At 41.8% G+C, this 21,952-nt stretch overlaps 1 protein-coding gene across 1 annotated transcript in view; it reads left to right on the top strand.

Annotated features, from left to right (window-relative positions):
* The window catches only part of FEM1C (fem-1 homolog C), a 31,361-nt gene extending 9,426 nt beyond the window's left edge, over window positions 1-21,935 (top strand). The window contains exon 2 of the mRNA XM_090038404.1: window positions 15,890-21,935. Coding sequence (XP_089894530.1) covers window positions 15,890-17,199 — 1,310 coding nt within the window. The 3' untranslated portion in view covers window positions 17,200-21,935. The remainder of the gene's footprint in view (window positions 1-15,889) is intronic.
* Window positions 21,936-21,952: the final 17 nt, after the last annotated feature.

Genomic DNA, 21,952 nt, shown 5'->3' with positions numbered 1-21,952 from the left:
TTTACTACCTTACTTGCTGAACATGGTAAGCCTTCAGGATGCTCCCTTTTCAGAATCTGGAATATCTCCCTGAATTCTTGAGCCCAGCATTTTACTACTGAATAACTGTTACTGTGACTACATGTGTGTATGCTGACCTTCTGGTGACTGGTCAACAGAAAAGGAGAGTTTGCTTGAAAGTAATACTCCTTCACTAGAAAAACGATCTGAAAACTAAACCTTTGCTCAGCAAAATCCAAGGAAAATAGCCTGTCCTTTTCTCAGCAGTTGAGAATGAGGGGTATTCTTTGTCACCTGGGCATTATTTTAGCACCTTACTGAGGGCTTCCCTTTCTTTAAGTCTGCTCCCCTTTACTTTTTGACTGGATGTATATCAAGAAAATGTTTTAATAAAGGGTAATTGGTTTGCTAGCAAATCAGATTTACAGGAAAGCAAAATTTTCCAAGAACTAAATACTGCTTTGGCTCTGCTTTCTTACTGATCATATTCACAAACTGTTGTTATGCAAGAAAATACAGTATCTTTTGTATTCCTGCCTCTTCATCTCAAAACCAGATGGGGCAATTTTTGGGTGCACATTATATTGCAAGGAAAAGGGCTCCCCATGAGCCCAGAAATTTTTGGGGGTAGTGGGGAGCAGTGGCAGCAATAATTGCTGCTGACTCTGGAGCCAAGTGCCAGTTTGGGCCCAGAGCACTGCGTCCAGGACTGCTCAGACTTGACATGTGGCTCCAGAGCCAGCACGTGGGAATGCACCCGCTGCATAGCCCTGGCATGGTGGTGTGCTGAATTGTGCCCTGCTGTATGGTCCCCAGAACCAGAAACCCTAGACCTCAGGTACATGCGTGTACTCTCAAGTAAGATCTTTTTTTTCCCCCCTCTTCCTCTTTGGGGTCTTCCAAAAAGAGGATGTGTATGATTATTCAAGGATGTGTTGCATGCCAGAAAATACAGCAATACTTTAACTCTCTAGAGGAGGGTGTCAGACAGGTTCCACCTGCCAGTGCTGGCTCATGGAGCCTCTCCAGTGGCCCCTGGGCTACTGGTGGGCCACTGGAAGTTGGAGGGCACAGCCTGCTTGGCATGGCTATTGCCAGTGAGCTTGGTTCACTTCCACCATTCCTACATTCTCCTCCCTCACCCCACTTGGACCCGCTACTGCTGAACTCCTTGTTTCTGCCACGGCTTTCATGCTCCAGGTTGGATCCAGCCTGCAAGAGGACTGCAGTGTGGATCTAGCCCAGGGGCAGGCAATTATTTTTGGGCGGAGGGCCATTTGCCCAGTTTTGGCAAGCTGTTGAGGGCCACATGGGTAGCCCCGCCCCTTGACAGTTGCCCTGCCCCCTAGTCACCAAAGCGGGGCATGAGCTCACAGGGAGCTGTGGATCTGGTCTGGGCTGCACCAGCAGGGAGAGGGGGGATCTGTCTCCGACTCCATAGAGCCCCAGCCGGCCGGAACCCTGTATTCCTGCCCTGCTCTGGGCCCTGCTGGCACTGGCCCTGGGGCACTGGTGTGGGCCCTGTGTACCTGCTCACTCCCAGTGCCCCCCAGCCCCACAGTACAGGCAGGGGCAGTGTGCAGCCCTGATCCCTTGCTCCCTGTTGGGGAACAAGCTGGTACTGAACATGGGGGCAAAGCAGCCCCTCCCCTGTCCCATGGCTGGCACTCCCTGTTGCAGCTGCTCGCAGCCCGCACAAGGCTGTCCTGAGCAGACACAGGCAGCTCCACACAGGCTGCGAGCGGCTGCAGTGTGGGGCGCTGGCCACAAGGCAGGGGGGGCTGCTCTTCCCCACACTCAGCACCAGCTTGTAACCTGTCCCCGCTGCCAGCCTGGACCCTGACAGGCGAGCCCAGAGCTGGTGTGGGGCCCAGGCTGGCAGTAGGGGCAGGTTACAAGCTGATGCGGTATTGAGGGAAAAGCAGCCCCTTGCCCGCCATGTGGCCAGCGGTCCACACTGCACCTGCTCACAGTCCACGTGGAGCTGCCTGTGCCTGCTCAGGACAGCCCCATGTGGGCTGCGAGCAGCTGCAGCAGGGAGTGCCGGCCATGAGGTGGGGGAGGGGCCACTTTTCCCTGGGCTCATCTTTTCCCTGGGTTCCTCCCCTGCCCAGGATCCTCCCCTGCCCTTCCCCTTACCTGAGTTTCCGGCACCCGTGCAGCCACGATACAGTCCAGAAGCCCCTGCTGGGGCTTCTGGCTGAGGTGTGGGTGAGGTTGGATGAACCCTGCTGTTGCGGGAGTCCGCTGGGCTTCCCCTGTGTCCTACTGCCCCTGGTTTCTGTCATTTTTTTTTACAGGAACCAAAGACAGATAAATATATTAATTTTCTAAATTTTTTAGGGGCCCTGCGGGCTGGATAGAATGGCCACGTGAGCTGGATCTTGCCCACCCCTGATCTAGCTTGTGGCCCCAGCTGAGTTTGACACCCCTGCCTTATATAAACATAGAACACTAGACTTGTTCAGTCTGGGTCTGTGCATTTGTGTGCAATCTTCAGTCTCTTAAGTAGGAAGATGGATATTCATTCTGTAATTCAGATGAAGACTGAAATGTATGTAAAGTTCTTAGACGAGGAGGGGTGGGGCACCCATCTGTGTATCTGTACCCGATAGCCTTAGATGTTAGGGAGTGGAACAGAATCACTCAAGTTCATGCACAGTTGATGTGAAGTTTGTTGTATATGTTCTTATATTCAAAACAATTAACCTTCCCTAACAAGGAGGTATAAGAAGTCTGACGGGCTTCATTCTTCTGGATTTTTCTATCTGTTTACTTGGCAAGCTTCATTTTGAAAAAAAGAAGACTCCCAGTGAATGAAGACCTTGATCTAAATGTATTTTGAGTCTCTATTAATGATGGCATAACAGTACATTGTGTACATATTTTGGTCAACAAGGCTATGTGAAACTGAACTTTAGTTGGAATACATGTTCCAACTAAATTAAATTGTAAAAGCAGATAGAGTTCAAAGAAAGAAAATACTTGACTTGAGTTGGAAAAAAAGAATACTTCATATTGAAACTAAATGACTCGGATAACCTTGTACTTCACTGATGTCTTAATATTATTCATACTCATGAGAACACAGTTAAAAAGAACTACATCTGGGAACAAGAATACCCTTGTTCCATAGTGCTCTTTTTTTAATCTTAGTATGAGGAAGTAGATTTTTGATAATGATTCTTTTTGTGGATATTTTTAGCCAAAGTTTCTGCAATTTACCTGTGAGGGCCCAACTTTAGTCTGGCTTCCTGCATGACCATATAATGAAAACTAGGGATTCACCAATAAAGATTTTCTTAACCGATACTGATAGTCGATTTATTAACCAACTATATCAGCCAATGCCGATCCAGTAACCAATATTTAGTAATAATGCAACACATTTTAAACTACAGATGTAAACCTTTTCTTGTTTGTTTGTTTTACATTTATAACACGCATACAAATGCGCTTTAGCTTAAGCACCGCCCCCCCCCCCCGGCCATTTCTAAGCAGGTGGACACTGATCCAGGAGTTGGACGGCACTTTAATTAGAGTGGCTGAAGGAGCTGCTTTAATTAAAGTGCCGTCCTCTCCCTCCCTCCCCACCCTGCTCCATTCCCAGAACACACATAAAAGTGCCCATGTCAGTAGCAGCAGGCAGGGCTAGCCTAGCAGTGCCTGGGACTGGCTGTGTAGAACCATTCAGCCCCTGCTTTTCTGCATGATGCCCTTGAACCCCAGCCTGGAGGCAGCTGCCTGAGCCTGCCCAGCAGGGCTGAGGAGGAAGGCGAGAGTTTTCTTGCCTGCTCAGGGCTGAGGGGTCTCTTGGCCATGCTCCCTGCCTTCCTCCCTCTGCCCAGGGCAGGGCCACAGGACCGTTCCAGGCCTGAAGAAACTGGGTCAGTCCTTTCCTCTGCAAACAAAGACCTTTTGAAAACTCATCTCTAAATAGTAGTTTCCATGCAGCATTTTTCTAAAGGAAACTTGCATTTAAAAAGTGTAGTCAAACATTTTAATTGCTTTTTCTTTTCTTAAGTTATATTAATAATGTTTTAAAAGCCTCACAATTTAAATGTTTTCAGATCAGTGTGTTCCGTTTTCTTAATCCATTTGTAACTCCTGAGGAGCCCAAAGGAGTTTAACTGCGCATCTAGATTAGATATTTATGTGCATCAAGATGACAAATACTGGAAGCATTAACCTTTCTGAAAGGCATATATACTACTCTCAAACTATTACTGCAAAGTAATAAAATGTAATGAATATTAAAAATCAGGTAGACAAGTAAATCCAAGTACCCTTGTTGTTCATATTTTTAGAAGTTATTTTCTGCTTTTAGTTTATACCTATTTATATGACACTTTCATCCACATGCCCACCAGCCAACTAATTTGTCTATAGTTATCCCAATTGTGCAGCTGGTCCAATAAAAGATATCACCCGCAAGGATTCTTGCCCCTCACATTTCCTGGACCATCATGAGAACAACATCACTTCAACACTACCAAAACATAAGAGACAAGTTATATTGTAGTCCTGGTTATTCTAGCATTATACTCTCTTCTTTGATCCAACAGCAGAGGGATCAAATTTGCTGAATTTGTTACAGAATGTTTTAGTGGAAACAAATTAATGGTATAAACACAGGATTGTGTCTTTTGCAGGGTAGTGTGGAAAGTGTTTATTTAAATGTATGCCTAGAATAACCAGGACTGCAGTATAACTTGTCTCTTATGTTTTGGTAGTGTTGAAGTGATGTTGTCGTGGTGGTCCAGGAAATGTGAGGGGCAAGAATCCTTGCGAGTGATATCTTTTATTGGACCAGCTGCACGATTGGGATAACTATAGACAAGCTTTTGGGTATCACGGTACCTTCCTCTGGTCACACAGACAAGCTTTTGGGTATCATAGTACCTTTCTTCAGGTCTCAAGTGAGTTGAAGGGGTACTGTGATACCTGAAAACTAGAGATGCAGTGATACATCAGTCCAATATCGGATCAGCACTGATATAAAGAAAATTGACTATATCAGAAATTGGGCTGAAGTGGCCAATAATTTGGCTGATAAATACCTGTTTGTGCGTGCAGCCCCAGCATAGTGCATGGGCAGCAAGGAGCACAACCCAGCAGCGTGAAATGCTGCATATAGCTGATAAGTTTGTGGTGGAAGAGGAGTGGGGAGGGAAGAGGTGTGGGGGGGGGTGTAGATCAAGGCCCCCTGTGGTGAGGCCCCCCTGGACAAACAGCGGTAGCAGTAGCAGGAGTTGCTCCCACTTCCCGCACCCCCTGGACAAGCTTCGGCTTTATCCTGCACCTGCCCCCTTCTGGCTGGGCAGCATCTACCCCAGCCGCACTCCCTCCCTCACTGCAGTCTTAATCTACCCTCCCCTTTCACCACTACAGACTTACCAGCTGCACACAGTATATTGGAAATTGGATCGGAAGCAGCTGATATGCTTCCTTAAAAATTGGCTGTTAGTATTGGCCCCAAAAATCTCTATTGGTGCACCCCTTTTGAAAACTTGTTTACGTGTGTCCTAACTATGCATTTGTGTCCAATAAAAGATCACCCACAAGTATTCTTGCCTCTTGTACAAATATTTTTCTGAGCAAGTTACCTTCCTCTTCTTGTACCCACAAGAAAATACTTCTTCATGGGTTACTGGAATAATCTCCTGCTTGTCAGCTGATGTGCACAGCCTGATATTCTGATTTAATATTTAATACTTTTTATTAATGGGTATCTTACTGTAAAACTTGTGGATAATATATATATTAGGGGAGTGCGAAGTGGGCTGAATTCGATTTAGATTCGGATTTGGCTGGATTCAGGGCACAGTGATTTGATTAGTTGATTCAGATCACTGTCCAGATTTGATTTGGCCCAGTCCGAATCTGAAGATTCGAACTGATTCGGAGAAGCAGTGATTCACCCATAGACACAGCTTTAAATGTTTTTTCTACATACCTCGAGGTACCAGGCACAGCTCATGAATGCTGAGATGGTGGGGCAGATGGAGCATCCCACAGGAGTGCAGGGGGCCCCCCACATGCTTGGCGGTAGACTGGAAGTACTTCCACTCCACTTCCAGGTCTGCCATCGAGCATGCGGGGGACTCCCTCCACGCCACCCTGGATCAGCAGTCGGCCTTAGGGGGACCCTGAGTGCCCCCCCAGACCCAGGAGGCACCAGTCGCAGGGGTGGGGAGGGATCCTGTGCACTCTGTAGAGGACCTGGAAGTGGACCGTAAGTGCTTCTGGGCCACTTCCGGGTCTGCCGCTGAGTGCGCCGGGGACTCCTGTGGGATGCTCCATCCACCCACCATCTCAGCATTCACGAGACGCCTGGTACTTTGAGGTATGTAGAAAAAACATTAAAAATTGTGTCTATGTCCAAATCATCGAACCTCTCCTAATTAATTCGGAGGGTTCCGATTTAGATTTGGAGAGATTGGAGGGTCTCCTGATTCGATTCTGATTCAGAGATTCAGCTGCCTAATGGGGTCGAATCTCTGCCGAATCAAATTGGTGAGCTGAAGCTTCGCACAGCCCTAGTGTATATATCAGGGCAGGGCAGGGCTATATATTAGCCCTGCCCTGATATATACATTAGGGCTGTGAGAAGCTTCAGTCACCGATTTGATTATATAGACCTTAGTCTTTGAATTAAGTGTTAAAGCTACTATATTGTCCTTCCATTTCTTTCTCAAATTGACACTTGATAACTGCTAGGTATATAGCCAGTTGACTGGCTATATAGAAGGTAGGTGACTTGCAGCCATTCATGTGTGCTCCCATCAGGCCTGTGTAGATTTGTACTGTTAGAACCATTCCCTTAATTTCCTTCTTTGTTTCTTCAATGTGTCAGTTGCCTTCTGATTTAAAGCAGTTAAAACTGAATGGCAGCTGGGGCCTTTGGAGGCTCTTATAATACAAATTATTAATAAGAAGCTTATTTCTGATTGAAGTAGAACTGTTGTTAATCTCAACAGAGATAAAAAGGAAAGATCTGTTTGTGGAAAGAAGTCTAATTTGAGAGATTCTCTGGAATATTCTAGTTTTTCTCTGTATGCTTATTATAGTAAATTCATGAGTCTGCAAAAATGTCTGACTTGGCAGCTGGCCAAATTGATTCAACTCTAACCTCAGTTTTTGTGTATTTTGTCTCTGATGTTGATGAGTTATAATGATGTATCTACCACTGAAAAGAAGTTGATGGCATTCAGTAGGCAATTTTCTCTGAAGACTGATTTGTATCATGTAGTATGGGCAGCTGTCTTGGATCCTAGTTTATGTTAAAATTTGCTATCTTTAGGTAGGTATGTGGGGCCAGATGTGCAGGGAAAAAATGGCCTCCTAGCTTTCAAGTTTCTGTGAAGTCATTGTTAGAAGCTTTTTGGTGTTGGTAATGCACCTTCCCTTCTAGAAAATAGAACCGCCACCTTGAATTTAATTGTGATTTTAAATCTGAACCTTGTGTAGTCCTAGTTCTGGTTATTTTCTTTTTCACATCTCTTTGCTTACAGACTTATCTTCTCAAGTAAGGGTGTCAGAATAACCTCCTTCCCTGGCCTGGATCTGGACCTTGGGGCTCCTTGGCCAGATTCAGCCCAGGGGTGACTCCATTGGTGGTGGTAGCAGCTTCAGGTCCTGCCCGGTGCGTTTGGTGGTGGTGGCAACAAGCTACCACAGCATTCCACATGTTTGAGCTGGAACTGCTGCCACTGACATGTTTTATGCCAGGGCAGTAGCTCCGGGTCCAGCATGGTCCACGCAATGGCAACAGCTCTGCCTTTGGGTCCAGCTTGAGGAGCACAGTGGTAATAATAACACACTGATTCTGGTCAAGCACAGGGCACACAGTGGTAGTGGGGCTGGTATTCAGGAAGATGGGGCTACAGTATCAGGAGGGGGGGGGACCAGTGTCAGTCTTCACTTGTCCTCCTACCCCTGATTAGGACATCCACCAGGGCTAAAGGGCTCTGGAATTTGTGGTAGGCCACTCCCCACAACTTCCAGTTGTCTGGTGGTAGCTGGAGGAGAGATACTGACTAAAAGTTTAGAAATGCAGTAGCATATGTTAACTTTCTTGAGGTATAAAAATAGTCTTAGTCACACCTTATTAAAAGTATTGTTATGCCTGTCCCTGCAGGGTAAAATATGAATAATTTTAAAATCCTAAAGTAGATTTTCTGAGTTCTTTTAAAATATTTTATCTGTCTTTATATTTCATCTTTAACTATAAGCTGCTCTTTGCCTTCTCTGGGGAGAGCAGCCTATACATCTAATAAATAAAATATAAACACAACTTTCCTTAGCAACCTCAGAATGTTAAAATACATCAGTTTAAAATATTTGTGAACATGCTTTGTGGGGGTTGGGAGGTACCCTTTAATCCAGGCTTTGTTTTCACCCAGATTTAAAGGTACGTTGGAATGTGGCAATGCACTAATTAGCTCATTACAAAACTTTAGTGTAGAGAAGGGACTACATGCTTTAACTGCATGTTAGATATGTTGCGTTAAAGTAGTCTGACCAGTGGATTGTCAACGTGCATCTAAATATAAAGGCAGAATTAGAACTTCTGGCCAACTGCACTGAAACAATTGCCTGATTTTTAGTTCGGCTTCCACAACTACAGTAAGCCTTTAACTTGAATTCCTGCAGTGCAAAAAGTCTTATCTAGAAAATAAATTTGTCCAGAAACATGTTGTTTCTTTATACTCAGTTGTACGTCTGGCACCCTCCCCACACCAGGGAGTTAGAGCTCGTTCATTTCTTGTTCTTGAATACAAGTTGTTTTTCTTCCTGCTGCTCACACATGGCTATCCACATCATCCAACTTTTGTTGTGGTTGCATGTGTGGAATCTCTGTCTTTGGATGGTCGTGAGTCTTGCATGTTTCAAGAGAGTTGACACAAGCAGGGGAACTTTTCTTGTGAATAAATAACATGCAGAGACCAAGATGAAGTCAAGGCTGAGGAGTGTGGACAGTCAGCATTATTCCTCATGATAACATTTTTGACTTTTCAGTTTGTTTTAACTTCTGGTTTTGTTTATTTTGTTTTTTTAAACATAACATAATGTTAAGTTTGTGAAATCAAGCACTCCAGTTAGGAAGTGCCAAACTTAAAACTAACTTGGGCTTTTTTGACAATAATGGATTGATAACAGATAAGAACTGAGTCTAAGATGCATAAGGTAATGGTGTACTACAGTGTTGAAAATATGTCTTACTGTAACGGTTCTGTTTGTTACTGCTAGAGATGCATAGATTAGAAGTCCATGTTTCCAAAATATTCAGTGCCATAACACAACCTGATGCCTTACCTACCTCCTTATTTTCACACATTTCTAAGTACACAAGTATTAGAGAGTATGTCAAATTGCCTTAATTCCAATGATTTCTCTCTCCTGTGAGACATACCTTCACAACAAATACTTATCTGCATAAGACTAAGTAGCTGGAGACAATGTATTTATTCTCGGGAACAGTTCATATCCTTGTCCTCCATCAGACCACTTAGGACAAAAGTAATTCAAGCAGCTGTTAAGTACAAGTAGATTTAGCACAAGCAGTTTTGTTCCTTCTGTGAAATACAACATGAAAATCGGTATATGTGTAAAGCAAGTATTTTTTTTAAATTTATATAGAGAGAGGTGTGTTTGTGGGTGTGTATCTACCCTAATATAACTTGCATAATTGTTCTTTTTTTCGGTCTCTGTATCTGTATAAAATAATCTGCGCAGAAAGTAGGAGTTCCTAGAAAGCTAATACCTCACCCTATTTTTAGTTTTACTCCCCATGTGTTGTTCATGTGTCTTGATAGCTGTCTGGCACATCTTAAGGTTTGACTTGAGTTGTAGTAGATGTTCTGTAATACAGAGAATCTACCATGCGTTCTAGAACGCTAAACCAGGGAGAAATTCTTCTGACAAAAAATCAAAGCAGTTATACAAGTAGGTAATACAGTTACAGGAAATACTCTTGTTCAAAAAAGTAACTTATAGATTGGCATATGTACATGATTCTCAGTTTTATTTGATGTTCTTGGAATATTAAAACAGTTCCTAGCAGATGGTCATTTTGATGGTATAACTGAGAACAATCCAGAAAAAGGGGAAATGTGGAGGTTTTAGAGGGTGTTCTTTTATGACCTGTAAAAATTATATATAGTATGAAAATTAATAGATGGAGAAATGGTGGGGGAGGACAGTCCCATCATGAAGGTGTGGAAATTGGCTGACAGCACAATCAAAGCCAGTACTAAAATTAATGTTCATAACCAAAATAATAGCATTCATTAATAATAACAGGGTTTTTTATTTCATTAGTCAAAGACATAGGCATGAACTAAGCATAGTACTAAGCATTCTTCTGTTGGAAACCAAGTATCACTTTTTGTAGCCATTATCGCACTTGTAATAAGTGCTGATAGAATTGGGCCCTCGCGTGCGAAAACAATATTTTGGTACCCTTTTAGTCATTGTTAGAGCAGTTGTTTTTGAGCATGAGTCATCTCAAATCTTCATGTGTTGAATGACTTACAAAATTAATGGTAACAGTTTTGGTAAAAAATACTACCCTTCAGCCTTTAGTAGAAGTACCTGGTATTGCTTTAAGAAGTTTTGTCACCAGAAAATATTTCTGTGGTGGCCAGGCTTGCTCTCTACACAATAGAATCCAAATGGCTTGCAGAATTGCATTCTACGCTTTCGTGCAAAGATGGGGATTTGAGAATTTTCCGTAAGTAGTAAGCAGAGCTGTAGCTGTGTAGGACTAGAAGTTCTCCAGCTGTTTGCTGCAGCTTTTGTTCCAAGAGGTACTGCTTTGCCAGTCAGCTGGGCTGGACCACTGATGAGTTCCAGCTGATTGGAGTAGTGATGGCCTTTGCAGTTAAAGCTATAGGGGCAGCTGGAACTTTGCTGTGGTTGTATGCTGCAAAAAGGTGAGTTGCTCATCTTTAATTTGTCAGCCTGCCTCAAACTAAGTGGGTTATGAACTACCCTGATATGAATTATCCAAGTTCTGCGGTAACAATGTACTTCCTCCGCAGAAAGAGAGTTGGAAGGAGATCCTAAGTCTTATTTGGTTGAAAAGGAAAAATAGATATTGCATTATTTTAGCGGTTGACTATTTTTCACAGAAGAGACTGTTTTTATGAATTGTTTTCTTTCCTAACACTAATTCCGCCCCCTCTTCATTGTTTGGTTTTCAAAATATTTTATTTTGTGAACCAGCAAGAAGGGTCTGAAGATTGCTGCTGGTCCACAGAAGGTAGAGAATTGCAGTCTTTTTGTAAACTGACAAATTATATTAATCTATGGGTAATACTGTACTGTTTTTTCTTGCAGTGTTGCTGGGGTAACCACAGTTAATTCCTGTTGTAGTCTTAGGATGGTGATTTTCAGTGAGGGTGGTGCAGCACTCCAGGATGCTTTGAGATCCTTTCAGGGGTGTTGCAGTGGTCCAAAATGTGTTAGCCCTGTGGGGTGTGAAAACATGAATCACAGTACTGTTAAAAACGTTCTGACCTATAGTGGTCTTTCTGAGTTCTTCGCAACAGAAAAGTAGCTCTGTTTTTCTGTAGTCAAAAAAGCAAATGAAAACGAAGAGCTGACATTTTTGGAGAGGTTTCCCAAGTCTATCCAAGGCCTCAAGTCTATCCTTGAGTCTAAAAAGGTCGAGAACCATTGTCCTAAGATATCCCTTATGTGGGAATCTGCTGGACCTGTGGGTCATTGCAGCAAAGTAGTAGTGACCTTTATAATAAAAGCTGTATTAACCCCCGCTTCTTTTCAGATGTGTTGCTGAAGTCTGAAAATCCATGGCATGTTGGGTAGGCCATGGAGCAAAGGTGGGCAATATCTGGGCCTGAAGAGCCACTTTGGGAGTTTTAGTGGGTTGCCATGGGCCGGGCCAGCACCCCGCCCCCAACAGCTCACCAAAACTCCATAAGTGGTTCTGCTCTGTGCTTGTCCAGGTGGTTGGGATGGGGTGGAATGGAGTTATAGGTAGGCAAGGAGCAGCATCCGGGAGCAAAGCAGGGCTGGGGTCCAGGTCTAGGGCTGAGGCCGGGATTATAAGGCGACAATGGTGTGGGACCGGGGCAAAGCTGTGATCAGCTCCATGCAGACACCTGCCCATAGAACTGGCACCTGTGCTGGTGTTGTAGCATGCACTGTTGAGTTTGTGTACTTCTGGATGAGCAGAAAGGTCCATGGTTTGGAAATGGATAGAAACTAGCATTATATCTTATTGGAAGTAAATAGTTGTCATTTAATAATCAAGCTTTTATGTGGTGAATCAAATTGTGGATATATACATTTTAAATGCTTTAAAAATGGTCACACTGCAAGGTCATAGATGACTTCTAGGAAATGAAGGGATTATACTGTAGTATTTCTTGGGTTTTCAAGTCTTATGTACTTTAAGATATATAAATTGTTCCACGAGCATATCAGTGTCATGAAAAATAATAGGATGGAACCTTAATGTATCCTTCTATATAATAGAATTTTTCTCTAACATAGAATGGACTTGTAATGAGGTACGCCATTCGACCTCCTATCTTTACCAGTATAAAGGTCAAGTTCACTTTGGGCTGAATGCATACTGGTTAATCCAGACCAAAATTTGACTCCTGTTTCTAGGTTAGGAACAAGCCATAAACCAGGCAGCCCAAATTTTCTCTCATGCTGAGCGATAGGAAGAACTGTCGAGACACTAGTTATAGCCATCTCATTTTTTCAAGTGGGTTTGGTTTTCTACCTGAGCTCTGTTGCAATCTGGGTGGCTATGAAAAATAAAATTCCTGTGGTTAAAAAAAAAAAAAAAAAAAAAATTATACTTCACCTGAGCATAGCTGGAAAAGGCAGGGTAGATCTGCAACTTATAAACTGACCAAAGTGTATGCATGTGTCATGAAAGCTTGTGCTAGCACACCCAGTTTGAAGCTGTTCTCATCAGATGTTGACTCTGTGAAAGGATGTGCAGAAGGCAGAGTATGAGGCAGGGATCGGCAACATTTTTGGCTGGAGTGCCAGAATCATCCCCACCTCCACTTATGTCTCAACTTGGTGTACCAGAGATGGGGCAGCCACAAGGGGCCCAATCCTCATTGCTGTCAGTGTCTGCACATGTCTCCAGGGGAGGGGCCGGGTTATGCTGTTCCTGCCCCCTCTCTGCCATGTGCTGCGAACCATGTGTGCACCCGTCATCACCATGGAGCTGGTGCCAGGGCTCCGGAGCCCAGAGCAGCTTTTTGCAGCCTCCTAGCTATTTTCCTCAGCCGGCCCAGGCTCTGGGCAGTTGTAGCAGGTGGCTAGAAGGCTGCAAACAGCTGTGCCAAGTTCTGCAGCCCCTGCACTGGCTCTGTGTGGCGGCAGCTGCACATGTGCCTCTGGTGGACAGTGGGGGAGGAGCCAGAGTTGCACTGCCCAGGCCTCTTCCTAGCCATGCACCCAGAGGTGCATTCACAGCTGCTGCAGCCACAGAACTAGTGGTGGGACTGCAGAGTCTCATGTAGCTGTTTGCAGCCTCCCAACTATAGCTGGCCCAGGCTCTGGGCAGCTGCTGGCAGAAGCTGCCTAGAGTCTGGGTCGGCTGTGGCGTGCTGAGGAAAATGGCTTTTCATGTCATGCGCTGGCACACATGCTGGGGGTTGCCGATCCCTAGTATGAGAGGAGAAAAATTAGAACACTAAAGACTACGGAAGGAGAGAGAGACGGTCAGTGACTGACCATATCCCTTTCATTTTGGTATACCTCCTATGCAGGAAGCAAGCATGTTTGCTTTTCCACACCAAAATATTTTCTAGTTGGCCAGGTACAACCTTCCCATTTTCTCAGGTGGTACAAAAGCCCTGTAATGCAACTAAATATCTGGTCTGGAGAGTGAATTAATAACACAGAGCGAAAAAACCATGACATGGGTGGTTGGAGTAATAGCAAATGAAGTAGCAGCATCAGATGTAACGAGTTCTGCTGTAGAAACAGGTCTTCTGCTGCAAAAAATGACTAACAGGAAGGTATCTGGTTTGTTTGGCTTTTTTTTTTCCTTTCATTAGTCAATGGATATAGTTCTAATTACTTGTGGAATGATGGTCTCCCACCAGGGATATTGACTATCTAGATAATAATATTAGTTGTCATAGGTTATATGATTCTCCGTCAAATAATTTGCACTTGCAAGTTTACTGGTATAAGAATGTAAATATTTGGTGAAGTTTTTCATTGAGATTTTTTTTCTAGGTTTTGCGTATGAAATTTCTAATAATTATTTTTCTGATAATGTAATAGGCTACATAAAGTTTAGTTTATTGTAAGCTGCCTTTTGGATAGGGTGAGATGTAAATCTAATAAATAAATAAATGAATGAGTGCATCTGGCATATGCAGATGTAAATAACAACCAAATTGTTTATTTCTGAGATAAATCAATGGTATAAGGGACATATTAAATCATCATATTTTCCGCTTCATGAAATGAACTTCTTTAAAACTTTCAGCTCCAGTACTTCTTGAATAGATAAATATGGCTTTTAGTTGTCCCCCAATGTTTTCTGTTTTTTACTGGCTTTTTTATACATGCCATGTTGACATTTTATTATAAAAAGAACTTGTAGCATTATACTAAAGGGAAATATTCTGTAGTCATGAAATATTTCAGGCTTTTTTTTTAAATTTACATTTTATCGTGGGTAACAGTACAGTGTATTTTGGAGAAATCGGTGTTTTTTTTCCTTTATCCACTCTTTTTCTTTCAACTTTGCTTGGGGAATCCTAACCAGAAGAACAAAGGGATCTTAAATTCCATAATTTAAGATAAATACTGGGAGCCCTGTGTCAGTAGATCATTTAATCCAAATAAAGTGAAAAGGCAAGGAATACGTATGTAGGTAGATAAATGAATACGTATGTAGGTAGATAAGTGAATAACTATATTTTCTAGTTTATTTAAAAGTTTGGCTAGTGTCCATAGCACCCAAAGACCCCGATTTGAGTGGAGTCCTGTTTTAACAAGTGGTATACAGACACACAGAAGAAACACTCCCTGTCTTGACTATGACCCGTAGGCTAGATCTGGCCTGCTAACTGATTGTATCTGGCCTGCAGGCAGATGGCCACAAACTCGTGGGATCTGATCTGTGGGAAGCTGGTGGCTCTGGCTCCGGCTACTGCATGCATGATGCTGGGCAGGCAGGGCTGTTTTCGCTCAGCACTGATGTGTTGACGTCCACTGTGGACCTGGGCAGATGCCCTGATCCCCACCTGGGGCCTACCTGCAGTGTCTACAGGTGATGCCGGCCTGCCCAGGGCTGTTTCCTGAGCACCAGATAAGTGTTGGTGTAAGCTGCAGACGTGGCTGGCATGTTCTGGGGTAGTGTGGGGATTAGGGCTTGCTGCAGCTATGGGGAGAGGGGGGAGAGAGGCCCTTGACTCGGAGACTTTTGGTGAGCTGTTAGGGGACAGGTGGGGGGAAGTGTTGAGCCAATGTTAGGGGGCAGGTGGGGGAAAGTGTTGACCCAGTCTGCAATAGTTCACCAAAATTCCCTTTGTGGCCCTTGGTCCAAAATAATTACCCGCCCCTGGTCTAGAGGCAGTATACGTGTTTTATCCAGTATCTGTTTTATCCTTGAACGGCAAATATAAAATGAGTCAACAGGTAGTGGAGGATTCTGTTTAAATTTGAAGTAATGAGACAAAAGGGTACCTGGAACATCTTGAATTTTATCCAGTAAACCTTCCCTTCCATAGGTGGTTGATAGCCTTGGTGTTTTAATCAGTCTAGTGTATTCTAGATGTAGCTCTCAACTCTCTTGTTTTTTGTTTCTTTAGCTATGTGGTTACCCTTCAATTTTGCTATGATTTGTGTAATTATGTTTTTTTTTTCTTGCCAGGAAACACTGCATTACACGATTGTGCAGAATCTGGAAGTTTAGAGATCATGAAGATGCTTCTTAAATACTGTGCAAAAATGGAAAAAGATGGATATGGGATGACTCCTCTCTTGTCAGCCAGTGTTACAGGTCACACAAATATTGTGGACTTTCTGACCCAGCATGTACAGACCAGCAAGGCTGAACGCATCAATGCTTTGGAACTTCTAGGAGCAACCTTTGTGGACAAAAAGAGAGATCTGCTTGGTGCTCTGAAATACTGGAAAAGAGCTATGGAGATGAGATACAGTGACAGGACTAACATCCTCAGCAAACCTGTGCCACAAACGCTAATAATGGCTTATGATTATGCGAAGGAGGTGAACAGCTCAGAGGAGCTAGAAAATCTTATTGCAGACCCTGATGAGATGAGAATGCAAGCGCTGTTAATTAGAGAACGTATTCTTGGTCCTTCTCACCCAGATACATCTTACTACATTAGGTATCGGGGTGCTGTCTATGCAGACTCTGGTAACTTTAAGCGATGCATCAACCTATGGAAGTATGCTTTGGACATGCAGCAGAGCAATTTAGACCCACTGAGCCCTATGACTGCCAGCAGTCTGTTATCATTTGCTGAACTCTTCTCCTTCATGCTGCAAGACAGAGCAAAAGGTCTGCTGGGCACCACTGTGACATTCGACGATCTTATGGGTATACTGTGTAAAAGTGTCCTCGAAATTGAGCGGGCCATGAAACAAACTCAGAGTCCACCTGACCCCATACAATTGAACAAAGCCCTTTCCATCATCCTGCATTTAATTTGCTTGCTGGAAAAAGTTCCTTGCAGTTCAGAACAGGAGCATTTTAAAAAGCAGACTATTTATAAGTTTCTTAAGCTGCAGCCTAGAGGAAAGAATAACTTCAGCCCACTTCATCTTGCTGTTGACAAGAATACTACATGTGTAGGTCGCTACCCAGTTTGTAAATTCCCCTCTCTGCAAGTTACTGCTATTCTGGTGGAATGTGGTGCTGATGTAAATGTCAGAGACTCTGATAACAACAGCCCCCTGCATATTGCTGCACTGAACAACCATCCAGATATTATGAATCTTCTTATCAAGTCAGGTTCACACTTTGATGCCACAAACTTGCATAAACAGACCGCTAGTGATTTGCTAGATGAGAAGGAAATGGCAAAAAATTTGATCCAGCCTATAAACCATACTACATTACAGTGTCTTTCTGCTCGTGTCATCGTAAATCATAACATATGCTATAAAGGGCACATCCCTGAGAAACTAGAAAACTTTGTTTTGCTCCATAGATGATAATGTGACAGTCCCACAGTACTGTTGTTGAAGCACGAGTTGGTGACATTTAATTGTTGCTTTCTCAAGCACTGTTGTGACACACCAGCGTTTATTTAGCTTGACCCATCATGCTGTCATTGGCTAAAGCATTGTTAGCATCAGATCTGCAGAATTGGTTACCCAGTATTTAATATGAATATGCCATATAATATATTTTGTGGATTATTTAGAAATGTAATGCCATATTTAGACTCTTTAAATTGTCTGCCAAAGGCTTGTCTACTCTGGTTTTATTTGCCTGTTGGGTGTTTGGGACTGAGTTAATTTTCATTGGTGTCTTTTTACTATTACTGGTATGTGGATTTTATACAGTTGGAAGGTCATCTTTTTTGTTTTTGCTTGAGCATTTCTGCTCTAATTCTATTCTTTTTTATGGACTCATTGCTAAATTGTACAAGTTGTATGGACTTGTTAACATTTGCAATTACCATAAGTGCTTTATCTTCTCTATGCACTGGCTTAAACATGACTGTTGTGTGTTAGCATATTTCTATGCAGCAGTTGGCCAACTTCACCTCAAACTCCATTTTTTGCAGTTTGTTGGAGCTCTTTTTTGAGAATACTGCCTTCACAGCATGACAACTTTTGGAGCTATGTGTCAGCTCTCCAAGCTGTTTTTGGTTTGACTTTTTTACTCTAGCTGTATCTGAGATTTGCTTTCTCTTAATCCTCTGGAAATGCGTGCTAAATTTGAGAGAAAAATCTCTTTGTTCTCTTGGTAATCCACTTGAAATTTAAGTCTAAAAGTCATTCTAATGCATCATGCAGTAAGGGGAAGAATCTTCATCATGTACAACTGACACCTTTCCCTTGCACTAATGTCTTTCTTGTGCTGATTGTGTGACTAGATGTGAAGTTTGCTCAAATTTTAACCTCAAATGTAATACACTTTAAAGAGAAATAGATCAAATGTATGCTGTAGTCTGAAATTACAAATCAGCTTCTTTAGCTACAAAGAAACTAAAGCATGTCAGTGGTATGAAGCTTGTCAATCCAGATCTAGACATCATTTAGTATAATTATATTATAGTAAGTGGCTCTCTGCCAAGCTATCAAAAGTTACATAGTGTCCCTTTCTCTTCATTTTAAATACACCTTTATAGATAATTTGCATGCATCTTTCATCTCTAGTATTGGTCAGCAGTAATAAAGGAAACACCAGAAGTTGTGTTGTGTACATAGCTCCTAATGAAAGTTACCTATTTTTTATAATATTTGCACAACAGCTTAGCTACTGCAGCAGAAAGGGCTCTTTTGACTTGTTAAGACATCCATAAGTGAAGATTTTAAGTGAGAATGAGATTCAGGTAATCAATAAAATACAGCACTTTACTGTTGATGCAGAGTAAAATTTATTGTGGCATATAAGCCCTGAAAATGTCTTTAAAATAAAATTGTTCTCACAGAAAACAATCTTTGATTGAATAGAATGCAGTTTACCTGCCAGTTCAGTGGTCTTGCATTGTGGGTGGCTTCAGTGATGGGCAGTAAACAGAGTGTTCCAATGGGTTTTTTCTATCTCCAAAAAAATCAGTGGGTTGATCTGGACTCTTTTTGGATTAGGGACTGGCATCAGATGATAGAGCAGTTTTAAAAGCCAAATTAATGAGACTCGGGTGACTTAATAGTTTTAGTTTTTTAATTTGAATTTAGAATACTTTGTTCTTGATATTTGTGATTTGATTTGGCGATGAGCACATCCTTGACAGAGTATAAAAACAGTGTTTGCTGCCTGGCTGTTTCAGTGTCTCCTTTCCCTTAGCACATGACATCAAGTAAAGCTGAGTGGTTGGATGGCCTCGAGGCATGTGATGGGATACTACTTTACAGCCAGCAGACATGTTGGAAGGAATATTGTTTGAGAACTGCATTTTATATAAAACTCTGTACTTACAAAGTATATTGAAACAGCTTTCCACTCTTTGTCCCTTGATGCACACATGTTGTTTGTGTGAAAAACCAAATTATGAGGAATTCCTGTTCAGAATTTCTCTGGCAAGTTATTAGTAAATTTGCACTAGTGAATTTTTATACAATTGGCTGAATTTCTTTGACTTGTAATGATTAAAATATGTGTCACCCCAGTTGTTGATTGTGAGAACAAGTAATTTGATTTCAGTTCTTTATTTTTAATAGTCTTTGTTTTTCCTTACCATTCCTCAAGTAAATTTCATTAAGAATCCACAGCGCACCATAGGACTGAACACTGGTACGTTTGAAGCTCCAACGTGGGTCATGGAAAAAGGGATTCTAGAGCATGCCGTGGACTCTAGAATCTGTGCTGCTCTTTAGAATGAGGAGTTGACATTTCTTACTTGAATAGAACAATAGATGGTTAAAGCTGGACATTTTTCTCCAAGAGGCTTCTGTTCGAGACTTCAGAAATATGTAAAAATAACATTTACGGGAATACTTTGCTGCTGGTGCTATCAAACGTTTTTAAATTAGAAAACATCCCAATGAGTTTTCTAGTTAACCAGAAAGAGCACATGGCTTTCTTTGCTTATAGAGCCAATGAAGATAGTGAAGTCTTTCGTATAAAAAAAAATTTATTCTGTTGTCTACTAAATCTACTTACGTTTCTTTGAAAAAAAAGAAAGTACTTCCCATGGAATAACTTGCCTATTCTGCGTGCATCTCCTATATATGACAACACCTCCATCCTAAAACATACTGTTCCAGATTTTGAATTTGTAGTGGCATGACCCATTAAACTCTTGCTTGTGATTGCATCAAATATTCAGACCTAGGACTTCATAAGGGAAAGGCTGGTATATTTAACCCCATTTTACACTTGGTCTTTTACCATCACATTATAATGCCTGATTTTTGCTTCATTGTTAAACTACAGCAGTCTAGACTCCATGTTAGTTATTATATGAGTGATCCCACAGATACGAGTTAGTGGGTTGGTAAATGTAGCTTTGAATATTCACCTCCCTGGACTCTTGTTACTCCTTCAGTTTTGGGAAGTGTTACTACAAATTTAACACTATGATAACTGTGGCAGCTTTGTTAGCTGGAACTTGAATTACACGAAAAAGTGCATGTTCTTGAATTGCTATTAGGATGGATTCTTTTCTATTTTTCCCCTTAACTGGTCACTTTCCATGTTCTTATTTTCTATTATATGTTTCTCTGATGGAAAGAGAAACCATTTTACTCTTGTTGCTGGAGGTCTCAGTCGAATGCCATAGAGTATCAAGAACAATACATATTTTGAGTTCTGTTATATTTAGAATGGCTGAAAAATTTCCAGCATATTCCTATGAGGATAAGGACACAGATACCTCTTAGAGGCATACTTGTGGAGAAATATGAGGTAGATTTTTTTTTTTTTTTTTTTTTTTTTTTGAGAGACAAAGATTTTCTGTTGTTCAGTTCTCCTAGAGCTTTCACCAAAGTACTTTGATCCAGGAAAGTGAAAAATAAACAGTGGTAGAAAATGAAACCCTTTTCTCTTCCACCAAATTCTAAAGTTAAGCTAGTATTTTCCTGTTATTACCATCCTTATAGCAAGTATTTCATATGTATATGCGTCTGTGGTCATTCCGACTGCTACACTGCACAAAGTAAAGACATGTAATTATTAAGCATCACTTGGTTATTTTCTCTCTAAAGAAGGATGGATTTTTTTTACATTTACAAACATTTTATTCATTTTAAAAATAGAATTTGGAAGGTGCAGAATTGAGTCATCTATTTCTGCAGAACAAGTATAGATATTGTAATGCAAGTTTTCCACTACCCAGTCATGTATCATTCCTGAACTGGATGACCAGAATCTTTGAAGGGGTGGGTAACTCTTGTCTAGTAAGTGCTCAGTATTTCAAATGGATCTGTTTTGATGAGGATGTCCACTTTTAGTCTCTCAAATGAAACTGTCAACAAATGTAGGGTGGTAACTGGCTGACAGATGTTCAGCTTCACCTTTAGCTACAGATACCATGGTTCTCCCAATCTCTCCAAACAATCTGTTTTTGAGAATGTTTCTAAAAATGTTGGACTTTCAAATTGGTACACTTTAAAAAGGAAAGGGATATTCTGACATTTAATACAGAAGAATAAAGTCCTTTATAAGATAAATGTCACTTTAAGTTTCATTTTGGTTGTAAGGTAATAGTGGATGTATGTGTGTATTTTCCACTACAAACTTAATTGAATATTTCACAAGTTACATGTGGAATGCTGACTGGTTTCTTTAATACTAAAATATGACTATGAAGATATAACACTAAGTTCCATCTTTTGTCTGTACCTTAAAGTCAAATAACAGTATGTGGTAATTGGTTTTGGAAAATAATTTTGCAGGGAAGAGGAAATTGATGGAAGTATACTATAAATGAAGGAAGGGGACAACTGAATGTAGTTTGAAGTGCACTGTTTTGTACCGTGCTAATCCCTTGGGTTCTGTGAGTGTGAGTAACTGTCGGGTAGGTTTGGATCCTTCACTGGGGACAGAGTGGGAAGTGATTGTTCACTTTGGTTTTTAACTTGTTTTGTATATGCGTTCCGTCCTATCTCACAGACTTCCTATGCAGGGCTAGTTCCATGTATTGAAATACTGTGGTTTCTTTTTTACGGCACGTAATTAAGCTTTAACGGTAATGTAAAAAAGGAATAACAAGCATTTCTCTGCTCTTACTCTACAGCCTCCAAATGCAAACTACATTAAAATTACATTTTGGAGAGTATCTGTCTGAGTCTCTCT

Source organism: Crocodylus siamensis, chromosome 3 (genome assembly GCF_052110815.1).
Source record: "Crocodylus siamensis isolate JL-2025a chromosome 3, ASM5211081v1, whole genome shotgun sequence".
Taxonomy (NCBI): Eukaryota; Metazoa; Chordata; order Crocodylia; family Crocodylidae; genus Crocodylus; species Crocodylus siamensis.
This window is presented reverse-complemented; position numbering and strand designations above follow the sequence as displayed.